This window comes from Colias philodice, chromosome 17, assembly GCF_061535455.1.
Source record: "Colias philodice isolate Cphi_HAF_F1 chromosome 17, ilColPhil1 Martin Lab GWU primary, whole genome shotgun sequence".
Lineage (NCBI taxonomy): Eukaryota > Metazoa > Arthropoda > Insecta > Lepidoptera > Pieridae > Colias > Colias philodice.
The window spans coordinates 9,392,142-9,405,456 of record NC_143102.1 but is presented as its reverse complement, the minus strand read 5'-3'; the positions used below and the strand labels follow the sequence as shown (position 1 = coordinate 9,405,456).

The 13,315-nt window shown below is 31.6% G+C and overlaps 2 protein-coding genes across 4 annotated transcripts in view; both read left to right on the top strand.

Moving 5' to 3' along the window:
- garz (Sec7 domain-containing protein garz) overlaps window positions 1-13,315 on the top strand; it is a 437,193-nt gene that overhangs the window by 241,841 nt on the left and 182,037 nt on the right. The window lies entirely within an intron of this gene.
- Window positions 142-13,315, top strand: part of LOC149481274 (sialin) — a 70,000-nt gene continuing 56,826 nt past the window's right edge. The window contains exons 1-2 of one of the 3 annotated variants that reach the window (XM_089705600.1): window positions 142-229; window positions 10,013-10,066. In XM_089705600.1, coding sequence (XP_089561726.1) covers window positions 10,027-10,066 — 40 coding nt within the window. In that variant the 5' untranslated portion in view covers window positions 142-229; window positions 10,013-10,026. Of the gene's footprint in view, window positions 230-494; window positions 723-10,012; window positions 10,067-13,315 lie in introns of those variants that run through there. The other 2 variants (XM_089705599.1, XM_089705601.1) reach the window with 2 other exon arrangements.

The following is a 13,315-nucleotide window of genomic DNA, read 5'->3' as shown; positions in this document are numbered from 1 at the left end:
AATTTGTTTCTATGGCAATGAGTAATAATTGAAGTTAATGAACGCACCTCTGTAATAAATAACATACTCTATGGAGGCCCGTCTTGCCTTAGCCAATAGGAATACATCCCGCCACCGGACGTTCTCGGCGAGACGGCGCCAATCTGATAATTTCTTAGAATTTCTGCAACGTAATGCAAAATTTATGTGATTATTTTTAAGGTTGCTTTTAAAACTTACGGACACTAATGTAAGTACAATATATAATAATATGCGTATTACATTTTTTTGCTTCGCTATATTCTCAATTTTTAATTAATTTGCAGCTTTGAAATCGTGATAAAATTTCATATAAAAAAAAACAAATACAGTGAGTTGGATGTGTTTTATTGAAATCTTTTGTAGATCAACTCTTTAGTCCTTTAAAAAAAGGATTTAAGTTAATTTTCTTGTTACACTGTGAATGAAACCATTATTGGAACGGAACGTAATCCATTCAAAAGTATTTTGAGCGTTCGTCGCGTGAGGTCGCATTAGTCGGGTTTCTGCGCTTGCTGGAGAAGGGTGTGCATCTTTGTCCATCCGCGTTTTCGATCACATTAACTTAGGCTCATATATTTATTACTTAAAAACTTCGCTATAAGTTTTATTCAATTGTAGGTTTAATTAATATTATTTATAAGTGTGTTTTTAGTTTTGGTTTAGTGTGTTTCATCTATATTAGTGTGTTAAATAATTTAACGGTGAGTAATGTAACAGTATTACTTCAGTTTTCACTTTCCAGCTGTCTTCGTAGCTAAATTTGCGACATTAGTAAATATATTAGTAATATATTAACAGCTGTGTTCGTACAGTGCGGGAACCCGGTATTTTACGAGGGTGCTTACCTTACTGTTAAATAGGTATTATTTCAACATGGATTATCCTTAGTCCTTACTTGATACTTCTCTTTAGTAATTGTATTGGTGGATATTTATTTTTAAATAAAAAGAAAAGAATCACTCATTAATTCTTCATGTATTTATGTGATAATTTTCTATATATAGATACCTTCGTACGTACAACTTCAATAAAACATATTAAATGCATACCTATGATGTTTCTTACAACAAAAATAATTAATAAAAAATATACCGGCCGAATTGAGAACCTTCTCCTTTTTTTTTGAAGTCGGTTAAAGAAGACATTTACATAATATGAATCCTATAATAATAGGTTGCTTACTTGCTGTTTCTGCATTCCTTGAAGTACATAGGGCTGTGAAACTTCGAATTGTGATTATTAATGTAATTTAATAATACCTGAAAAAATTGATCAGTGTGCAAGTTCGACCAATTTGGAAAAGTAATTTTTTCTAATATTGTACCTATTCGTTTTAATCTATTGCCTTTATTTTATTACATTTTTTTATTAGTCTGTACAATAACGACTTTTTAATACTAGGTAGGTATATATAGGCGTAGGTATTTCTGATAAACAATGTTCTGAAATTAGAATTGCAAAACTGTTGATTGTTGAAGTCGGTTGACTTAATATTTTTGTACCTTTGATTACCTATTTACTTGTCTTTTGTACTTACTTTGGCAAATGTGCAAACGAGAGTTTTTTTCTGCGGTTTTAATTAAATAAGAAAAAAATTAGTACCTAATCTATTATATAGTTCCTAACTTAAGTTTCAAAAGCTTACAATTTTAAACAAAAAAGGAATTGTTACATGCAAAACAGACTTGTTAAAATATAAAGGTGAGTTAATCTTTACCAGACAGACATCATAAACTTATGTCATAACTTTTGTAGATGGAATCAGTATTCTGAAGTTTTATGTTCGGCGTCTGTCCATTCGCATACCGTTACTTGACGAATCTGCTTGACTTGTTACCTAGTTGTAATCTTAATATAATACCTACCTACGTGAAACTATTTAGTAATCTGTGCCTACATAATACCTAGGTTATACAGGCTACATACTAAGTTGACTAGGGTGCCGCTCCCAGTTTTCTCACTTGAAAATTGTAATAGAGGTAGCAATGATGAAACAATAATGTAATGAATTCACAATAATCATAGATACATTTATATGATATAACTGTGGGGATGAACATTATAATATTATGTTCGTAAAAAATATTCAAATCAGTTTAAAGACGTAAATAGGTACTAAATATGCAAAAAAAACGCACTGTCTACTTTCTCAAAAAATAATTAGTATGGACGTTATTCCAGAGTTTACCAGTGACTGACTGACTGACAGTCTACCTGCAAACGATAAAACATAGTACATATAAATGTCAGCTGTTGTCAAGGCGCGATTTATTATAAGGATGAGCTCACAATACAATGGGAATGCCGTTGTAACTTGTAACACGCGACTGTGTTATCAATTAGGTATTAGCTGATACAAAGTTTAATTTGTTAACCTTTTATGTATTTAAACAGCGAAAGTTGGAGAAGATTCCATGAATATCGGAAATGTCTGATTATTGTATAGTTTTTTTCCTCTGAGGCGTGTGACAGACATTTTATAGTAGTATGATTTGGTAGTGGTACCATCAAAAGAAGAATGAACTAGGACTTCATAGTATAGTTTTGTTCAAAGCTGTTTATGCCCAGCCGTGATTTCCCACTGTTGCGAATAACATGCTATTAGGGATTTAGGCCCGGTAATTAATATAGGTAGTATTACCATGGTCTAGTCTGGGATTTAGGCCCTAATCCACCACAATAGTCGAGTGATACAACATGTGGGCTGTGGCTTAAACTTTTTGCTTCTATGAATAGTGTGCATAAATTGAACGTTGTAATTGACCATATGTACCTACTTCTAGTGGGGTTGAGGTTTATCATACCACTTTTGTGCTTTCATTTCATAGCATCAAAATATTACATGTCATATTTTCTCTCTTTATCCTATAGTTCATAACTCCATTATCTTGATAGTCTACTAAACACGCATAGGCTGTAAAGCCAACAATGTATATAGCTTAGGTCTAGAAACAAAGGTGTGACCGCTCCCAGGGCAATAAAATTATTGTTTGTTTTGTTGAAGCTTTGTAAACATTTATCATATAGCTTTTGCACATGACGTCGTCTGTTTTCCATTTAGAATGTACCAAAAAACAAAATGGAAATAAGTATTAACTTATTTGTCATTTACGATTGTTAACTTTTTGCGGAAGATACCTACCTACTTAATTATATTTGCAAAAATCTAACAATAAAAAGTACTTAACCCATAAATTTAAAATCTAAATAATAAAAACATTCGGCGTTTTATCTGTTATATATACGTATATATACCTATACTAATGATCGATCTCCATTATATAAACTTTTTAAATATTATAATCGACGACGAAATACGAATACGATTTTTAGACATAGGTACATAATAATAGCTAGCGTGTATCAATATCAATAAATGTAGTAAAGTACTGAATGAATGTATCGACAATGTAATCGAATGTCGTTGCCAACCCTACTATGATACAGTACAAACTGAGTGGGTGTGTGTGACCTTGAAACACCGAAATAATGAACATGTAGGTTTTCGCCACGTGCGCTATACAGTGCGATTTTTATAATATTACGTAATTAAGTAGTTATTATAAATTAATGATGTTATGTAGAATGTTTTTCATTTGTTCGTAGCAAATCTATTGAAAGAATAAAGATTTTAGTATTGAATTGTGATGAAAATTAAATAATTAGCGTAATATACTAAAAAATAACAATCGCAAAATGTAGCAAAAGGTTAAATTGAATTTATGATTACGATATTATCCATAAATATTACAACAGCTTAATTATAAGATGTAAAAAAATATTACAAATTCACTCACGATGGTAGGTATATTTTTTGCGGGTTGTTCTGACTTCTGATCTATGTATCAAATGATCAATATCATCACTCTTGGTTACATTTTTTACATTTAATAAAAACTATACTTACATAAAAAATATGCAAACTTTTGGCCATATAGGTATGTAGGTACCTCATGGAAAATTTGTGAGACTCGTGTGTCGCAAAATTTATTACGTTGAACTGTGTTTAGAATATTTTATGTGCAAATTACGGACACACGTTCAAGAGTTTTTAGTTTTTACGTAGGTACTGCTGCTAGTTATAGAGAATATACATATAGCCAATTTTTAGTACTTACTACTTACTTACGTTGTTAAACGACAATACAATAATATTTTTTTGTAGGAATTGACTCGTATTGATTTATAGATAAATTAAAAATTTTATTTCTGTGCACGTACATAAAAAATGCTCCTTGATTCTTGTAAAGTGCAACCAGTTTTTGCGAATCGAAATTAAGGTATTCGTGAATAAAAACATCTACAGAATATTAATTCATTGTCTGTTACTTAGTTCAAAAAAACTTGCGCAAATCTAATATCTATTATCTAATATATTCTAATATTTCTAATATCTAATATCTAATCTAATATATATTATAAAGGCGAAAGTTTGTAAGGATGTATGGATGTATGGATGTATGGATGTTTGTTACTCTTTCACGTAAAAACTACTGAACCGATTACAATGAAATTTAGCAAACATATAGAGGGTAACTTGGATTAACAATAGGATAGTTTTTATCCCGGAAATCCCACGGGAACGGGAACTATGCGGGTTTTCCTTTGAAAACGCGGGCGAAGCCGCGGGCGGAAATCTAGTATTTGTATAATTAAATGTTATCACAAATAAATGTTACTTCTATTACAAGTTTACATAATCGCCTACGTAACCGACCATTCTAAATTTGCAACCAATCCATCCATACTAATATTATTTGTAAGAATGTCTGTCTGTCCCTAACACTTCACGGCAAGTCCACAGCACCGATCTAGGTGAAATTTAAAATGAAAATAGTCAAATATTCAACGTAGGCTATTTTTTTGGCTGTTGGCACCTTTAAAATGGTGACTAAAGGTGGGTCCACACTTGATCATTTTCGCGTATCACATCTCCGTCGCGTATCATCGACGCGTATCATGTTTGCTAGTGTGGACGCAAAATGATCGCGATCGTGATACACTTCGTATCATGATACACCCCGATCGCTATTAACCGTGTATCTGATACGTGTTGTATATAATCGTATAATTTTAATATTTATGGCTCACGCGATAAAAGGTACGGTAAGGTCAAAATGGGCGTCCACACTTAGGATACGCATACTCGATACGATACGCCTGATACGGATACGATTACTTGATACAAATGTGGACCCGGCTTAAAATAATTAGTTCACGGGTGAATCGAGGGGCACAGCTAGTTTCAAATAAAAAATGCTTCAGATATACTGACAGGTGTCTCGTATGAATTAATTCTACAATAGGATTAAATAAATCCATTCTAAAGTTGTAATTGAAAAACTATAACCCACTTAACGATTTGACCGACTTTGATTATTTGATGTCCAAATGACAGGGATCCGTTATGAGTAGTTATGACCGGTGACTGTGATGCCAGACAGATTGAAATAAGACTAAATAATTTGGAAAATCCAAAAGTGCACGCCTCATAATTTTTTTTTAATAAATATTTATTAATTATTATTTTTGTTTATTTAATAACAATTAAACCACATCGAATCAGACCCTGAAAAATGAAAGGGTTCTATTCCTGAGCATACTCAAGCGTAAGAGAAAAAAAAAGACTCGATTAGTAAAGTATTTCGGTCGCTATCGTGTTAACAAGAAAAAGGATCCGCACATACAGACACACGGACGTCCAAGACAGAACTTTTTTAAACTGTTTTTTAACTAGTTTAAATAACAAAAATGACATCAAAAATATCATGAACGTTAAAAATAGTGTTTTTTCTTAATATGTGTGTGTATGTATTATCTTACAAGTGCAATGTATGATACATAAAGACATTTTAAGTTTGAAAAATCAGATGTTTTGCGCGAAGTGACAGTAGTACCCACCTCAACGCTTCGCTTATGAGGCGTGCAATAGTTTGGAAAATCCAAAAGTGCACGCCTCATAATTTTTTTTAAATAATTATTTATTAATTATTATTTTTGTTTATTTAATAACAATTAAACCACATCGAATCAGACCCTGAAAAATGAAAGGGTTCTATTCCTGAGCATACTCAAGCGTAAGCGAAAAAAAAAGACTCGATTAGTAAAGTATTTCGGTCGCTATCGTGTTAACAAGAAAATCCTCCGCACATACAGACACACGGACGTCCAAGACAGAACTTTTTTAAACTGTTTTTTAACTAGTTTAAATAACAAAAATGACATCAAAAATATCATATGTGTGTGTATGTATTATCTTACAAGAGCAATGTATGATACATAAAGACATTTTAAGTTTGAAAAATCCAAGAAGCTTATATCTAATACACTGGAGATTGCACTATGACCATTAACTTGTCACAAGAAAATATAACCTTGAATGACGTCAGTGTTGTTTTTTGTCTCTTTCTGTGGGTGACCACACTGGTTTGTATATTCAGGATTTTTCGAAATAAAAAAAACTAAAAATCATGGTCTATAAATAATAACGACTTATATTTTTAACAGTATTTATATTATATATTACTGGTCAACTTACATGAATAATTATCATCTTTATAGGTACATACCATTTTAATTGGTAGAGAATGATAGTTTTAAATAACGCTTGATAACTTTTGATCTCATACTACGATTTTTTAATTAAAATGAGTGCTACATACATTAAAACATCGTTTTGGTTACTCAAGCTTCAGTCTAAAACTTTTCAATATTCCAAAGGGAGAGTTGCATCGCTAGTGTTGATGTGTGGTAACGATATTACAGTTCTCAGAAATTCGTATGTCTTTCAGGAGCTGTACTTACGGTTACTAATGGTTTCATGGTGGTTAATTATAATATAATTAAAATTACTTTATCCACAGTTGAGACGCAGTAACAAGAATGTGGTAAATAAAAAGGTATAGCACTTTTCAAAAGTTATTTTTTTCTGGACCGTAATCCTCAGGCTTAAAATGCAAACTGGCATGTTGATAAATTTTACCCTTGATAGGCACTATGGACAGTCATTTATTTCATTTTTGGAAAGCTGAAATAAGTAAAACAAAAAAAATTTGGTAAGTTAAAAGAACTATTAATTTCTATGTTAAAGAAGAACAAACATAAAACCACATGTGAGTGCAATATCGATGTCGTGCGTTGTTTCATTACTAGTATAAAAATCTTTGAAATGGTGTTCTAAATGTTCATCATAATTTTGTTAACTATTACAATATTTTCTCTTCGCTATCCGTAAAAACTCGTCATCATGGTTACCTTACTTGTTAAATTGGTTTATTGAAAAATGATGAAATTATTAGGAAAAGAAGATAGATAGAAGATATTTAGCATGATTGATTACTAAAATGATGATAAAATTGACGATTTTTGCCATGAAAATGATTCTAAACAGGTAAATGCATGAGTATTGAGGGATATTGTAAATAGCGTAAATATACACTTGCCTGTGAAATTTTATGCCAGAATTTGGTGTCCAAAAACTTCTGCAATTTTTCACAATGCAATACATTATTTATATTCGGAAAATATTTATTAAATACGCAACAATATTAACTTAAATATTCGAAGCGACGCAATTTTTTTGACACTTATGCCATATTGTCAAAGTGAGAGTTGCTACAATTTTATTATGGTGACTACCCATAATCAGGGAGTATCGCTTTTTAATAATTGGTTCAGATACTTATTTTATTTAGCATAAATAATAATTGTCTCATCCAACAATGCTTCTGAATGACGTTGTTGGCAATTTATCAACAAACTCATGTACAAAAACTAACCTTTTGCACAGAATATTACAGCATACATAGTAGCCTTGGGAAAACTTCGTATTAACAGTGGCAATACCAAGTTAGGTGTGAAAGTGATAAAACACAACAATTTTCTTGTTACACGTCAAATGTTCATACCGAAATCTCCAGTGTATAAGATATAAGCTTCTTGGAAAAATCAGATGTTTTGCGCGAAGTGACAGTAGTACCCACCTCAACGCTTCGCTTATGAGGCGTGCAATATTTCAATACACATACAAGTTTATGAAAATGTATTCATTTCAAGAAAGATATAATTCATTATAATATCTAGATGTTTAAATAAATATGCAGTAAACTAATTAATATTAGCTTATTCGTGGTTAAGTTTAACACTTGCATAAGTTAGATAAATATAATTAAATTACCTTTATCATTTTTAATAATTACAAAAAAATGCTGAATTTAGATAATAAATATGTAACCTTTTCTTTAATTCAGACGAAGAGAATTGTTAAATGAAAATAAAAACCCTAAAAATAACCTTTTAATGGTAATACATATTCATTTGTTATGTACGTACAAAGTCAAGTATTTAAAATTCAAATACAATAACGCGTGGTGACGTTAATTTATATCGCATTCTTGCATTTTTGTTTTTAAAACAAAATTCGTTAATTATTCTAATTGATTCTATAAAATTCGGTTAGTAACAATAAATGCAATGCACGATCATTCACAAATATGTTTATTTATTTATACTGTTATCTATACTAATATTATAAAGAGGAAAGGTTTGTATGTATATGTATGGGTTTTCACGCATAAACTACTGAACCGATTATAATGAAATTTAGCACACATATAGAGGGTAACTTGGATTAACACTTAGGATAGGTTTTATCCCGGAAATCCCAAGGGAACGGGAACTATGCGGGTTTTCCTTTGAAAACGCGGGTGTAGACGCGGGCGAATAGCTAGTTTACAATAAAATACAATTTGTTTTAGCTTTAGTAGGAAAAACACAAGACGATTAAAATTTTAATCGATTGTAGTCCTAGTGCTTTCTTTAATAGCAATGAAGTACTGGTTGTTTATTTCGTTTCTTATCCAGACATTATATTATCTCCGTACATATTTGGCTGCATCTTAGGTCTGTTTTTAGAATCTATTCTCTATTGCCAATATCGGATAAAGACTATATTTTAGTCTTTAGTCTATTCACTCTGTTACCATAGATAATGAGCAAATAGTTACCATAGTATGCATAGAATATGTAGTTACTTTCACACGCGTTTGTTACGAGCGAACACAAGTGTCCGAGATGTGATTAGCCTAGATCACAATCTGCCTTCATTGTAAGTGATCTACAGATGTGACGTCACATTTTATAAGCTTTAAATGACGATACTATACTATATAATATGTAGTACATAATGTAGAATATGCGTCTGGCCTGAAAGATTCATTTATTTATTTAAAATGGGCATTGAAATTGTTGTATGGGAAACGACTCTAGATTGATTAGTCGTGTCACTCGTGCCACATGATGGCCACATGTATATCGCGTGTATATATTTTTTTACCCAGTTAATACAAAATATGTCAACATTAAGAAACTATCTTTATTACGTTATAGTATATATATTATTACATTTTTTTCCACTCCACATATTATAATATATTTTACAAACAATAGGTGATAATTAAAAATCGTATATCAATAGGACAATAAATCGTTGACTTTCTATTATTTATTATTCTTTGTTTTAAATGAAAATTAAAGAAAAGCTGCTGTTACCATACATAGTACCTACATATGTATTTTTTTCTATTTACAATCTTGTTATTCCCCTGTTTCGTTTATAATATTGTCATAGCTAAGGCCTTAGCTAAGGCCAAATGATACGCTACAATACCTACTATGCAGTAATCGATAGACAATATACTGAGTATTCTTATAGCTGTTAACATTTTATGTGTCCTAGGTCCGGTTCTAAATCCTCAACACATAACGGGCAAAAAAATTCAAAGGATTTCAGTGATTTGAATACAAATAGAAGACAAATAGATTATGAAGCCCACTCGCGCGTCACATTTGTTACATGACCGGTATTTTCGACACAGTATGTCAATATCAGCTGTCAAATTTGCACATAAATTAGCATGAACTAGTGACTCGTACTGACCGTGTTTGTAATGAGAAGTGTATATTTGTGCTCATTTATGCTTTTTTGTTGCAGAGTCATTCCAAGCCATGGCTAAAACAGAGAAATCGTTCCCAAGGAATTTTACAGGTAAGATATTTTTATAAAATTTTGCTACATTTTTCGATTCGATCGAATTTCTTATTTAATAACAAGTAATTAACAAGACAATTATATAATATGTATAAATTGTAAACACATGTCTTGTTTCAAAACTATGAAAATATTATCAACTCAACCGCAGACTAATAAAAAAGTGGTCTATGTACTCAACTTCGTGTTATTGTTATTAAGTAGGTATACTACTGCCATAAATTATTACTTCCATATTCATGAACTTAAAGGAAAATGGATCAAAGAAATACAATACACATTCTGTCCTACAATATACAACAAACAAACAGTTCTAGAGTTACCAAAAGGGTGTTTTTCCTCAATAATTAAATCACATACTGTAATTATTACTTAATTAACTCTCTATCAGTATGCGATCGGCTCGTGACTTCCCGCCATTTATAAATACATTTGCAATATTCGCGCTGGATCAGTCGCGCCCGAGTGACGTATGCGTTTTGGCGGACGGCCATTTTGAAAATAAACGCGCCTACCAATACGTAATAGTTTCCGCTTATAACTGACAGTGATTGTGGTTTTCATTGTTGAAGTAAATACTTCCGGGTATTGGTAGCTTAGGATCTACTGGCTTTGAAGATTTCAATGTTCCTACAAGAGCGAGACTCAATTATATTTTTTTGTCAAATATCTTACAATCTTCATGAATATTTTCCTGAAACTGGTTTTAGGAAAATATTTTCATATATGTAATTATACATATATGAAAATATTTATTCTAACTGATGAAGCGCAGCTCAAGTTGTAATAACTAGCATATTTGAATAGATTGTAGGTAATTCGTTATAATTTAAGTATACCAAGTTCTATAATTACCAATTGACAACCCTAAATGCAATTTCGCATTGCGTTTCTCACGTGTGTGTAAAAATGCGTGCCTCAGAGATTAATTGTAACCTTTAAAACACGTTCCTATATTACTGTTTGTAAACAAAATATCGCCTGTGGCCAAATAACAACCGTGCCAAGGTCTGTCACTTGTCGCTTCCGAAACGCATATGTATTTACTAGCCGGTTCTCGCGAATCTGTCTGTTATGATTTTTGTGGCAACCCTAGCTTCTGTATACCAGTATAATGTATACCATATTACTAAAATTAGTGTAATCGATTCATTAAAAGCCATAGCCAAAGTGAACAGGACAAAGACAATAAATAAAATTAATAAACATAGTAAAAAAAGTAAAAACTTTCATATTTTTTTATCGCATTCAAAGGCCTGCCTCGCGACTTACTAATTACTAACTTAATCAGTTAAATTATCAATAATTAATAATTAGTTATATTGGTTGTGCAGTTATAAGAAAAACGGAAGATAAATTGAACAGAGCCATTACTTTTTTTAATATCCGGAAGTTTTAGTATTATTTATGGCTATAGCAATAATTACAGATAAGCTAGCTAGGAAATAAGAGATATCCGCCTTGGATAATAATTTTGTATAAGGTTTTCAAATTTTTGTATGAAAAGTTTAGGTTGAAAAAGCTTAGGATGTCTTAAATGAAAAAAAAAACATTTTTAATGGAGATCAAATATTTTAGAAATAATAACAGCCCATGAACTAGGTTACATTAAACAAGATAATATGTACGTTAATGGAGTGTAAAATAAAAGGCAGTAGCGGCAGTTTAAACGAATGAACAATGATAAAAATGAATTAGAAATCTTATATAAAACAAACAGTTATTGCTTATTGGGTTGAATATCAAATCTCCAATGAGGTCAATGTGAACTGGGGCATAAAGATGACATTTTTTTATTTTTGCAACTGACATTCCGATCATTTTAACATCGGCCATTTGCAATTTTAATGACAGATGTCAAATGTATAGAATAAGGTTGATGTTTTGTGTACCTAGTTTTTTGTTATTAATTGTTTTTTTTTGTCTAGAAATCTATTAAGTATCTTAAGTGTAAAAAATGGTGCTATTGGTTTTATTTTACGAAACCAGTTTCGTTGTAATGTTGATAGCATGACACAAATTTATAGTCTTATAAATTATGATTGTTTAATAGGTAATTAAATTAACATGTGTTTATCATTAAAAGTAATTACAAATTCAATTGTTTTGGTTTTTAAATGTAAAAGCTGCTCAGTATGTAAAAAATAAGAACACTTATCGATACCATTTTAAACTTAATAAAGGTTAAAATAAAACCTCTCAATTGAAATGAGTCGCTCCTACATTGTGGTTATTATTTATTAATATACATAATGAATGCAAAAAAAATGAACAGCACATTATACAAACATAAATTCGCTTATTTAAGCTGTACAAGAAATTGCGAGTCCCACGCTCAATCACCAGGACCATTATATTACTTAATAAAGTGAAAGTCATAGAAATCGCATTAAACATAAACAAGTATGAAAGCAGATATTATTTACAATATTGGCTATAGTAGGCGCGAAACGATTGTTTATTTAATGATGGGCAATAAATGGTTTAAATTGCAAACGCTTGTAACTCATGAAGAGCTTTTTAAGCTATTGCATAGCTTCTATCGCGGGCCTTGAGCGCGGGGACCGAATCGAGAAATTCCGTAACGAAAAAACCTCACGCTACCCACCTCGACGGGCACGGAGGTGTGGCTTGAAGGCATGCTATGCAATAGCATTACCGCGGCAGTCCCCGAGTGCCACACGTCTTTTTTTTGTTTTTTGTGTGGTGTCTCTCAAGTCTCAATGTTAGCCAGAAGGGCTTCTACATTTTAACGCGGACGCGTGGGTGAACTGAAGGTTCACCCCGGTAGCGACATGCGCAAGGGCGTCTCCCTTTGACGGGTATCTCGAACCTCGGCTTGGGCTGGCTTTTGAGTGGAGGAGGCCGGAAGGGCCCTAGTCGGACGGGTCATGAAGAGCTTACTATAAGTTTGGTATAAGATTTTATGAAGTAAAGTCGTGGTCAATTCTTTTCTAGTGTTTATGGGAAAATCAATTAACCTTTTCTCTTCTAAATTACAAAAAAATATGGCTTCTAGCTTATATATTATCCAAAAGGAAAATGGACAAATAATATAAAATTACAAACACAATTTCGTGCATATACATATTTATTAAAATGAATAAAAAGATGAAACCAAAATAGAATGCCAATTGATTAGCAGATCTAATCTAAAAGTGCTAATAATAATCAATGCCACTGACCGTTAATACCTACAGAAAAGTTTAAAATTCAACGTAACCGTTCATAATCTTCTTAGCCCTA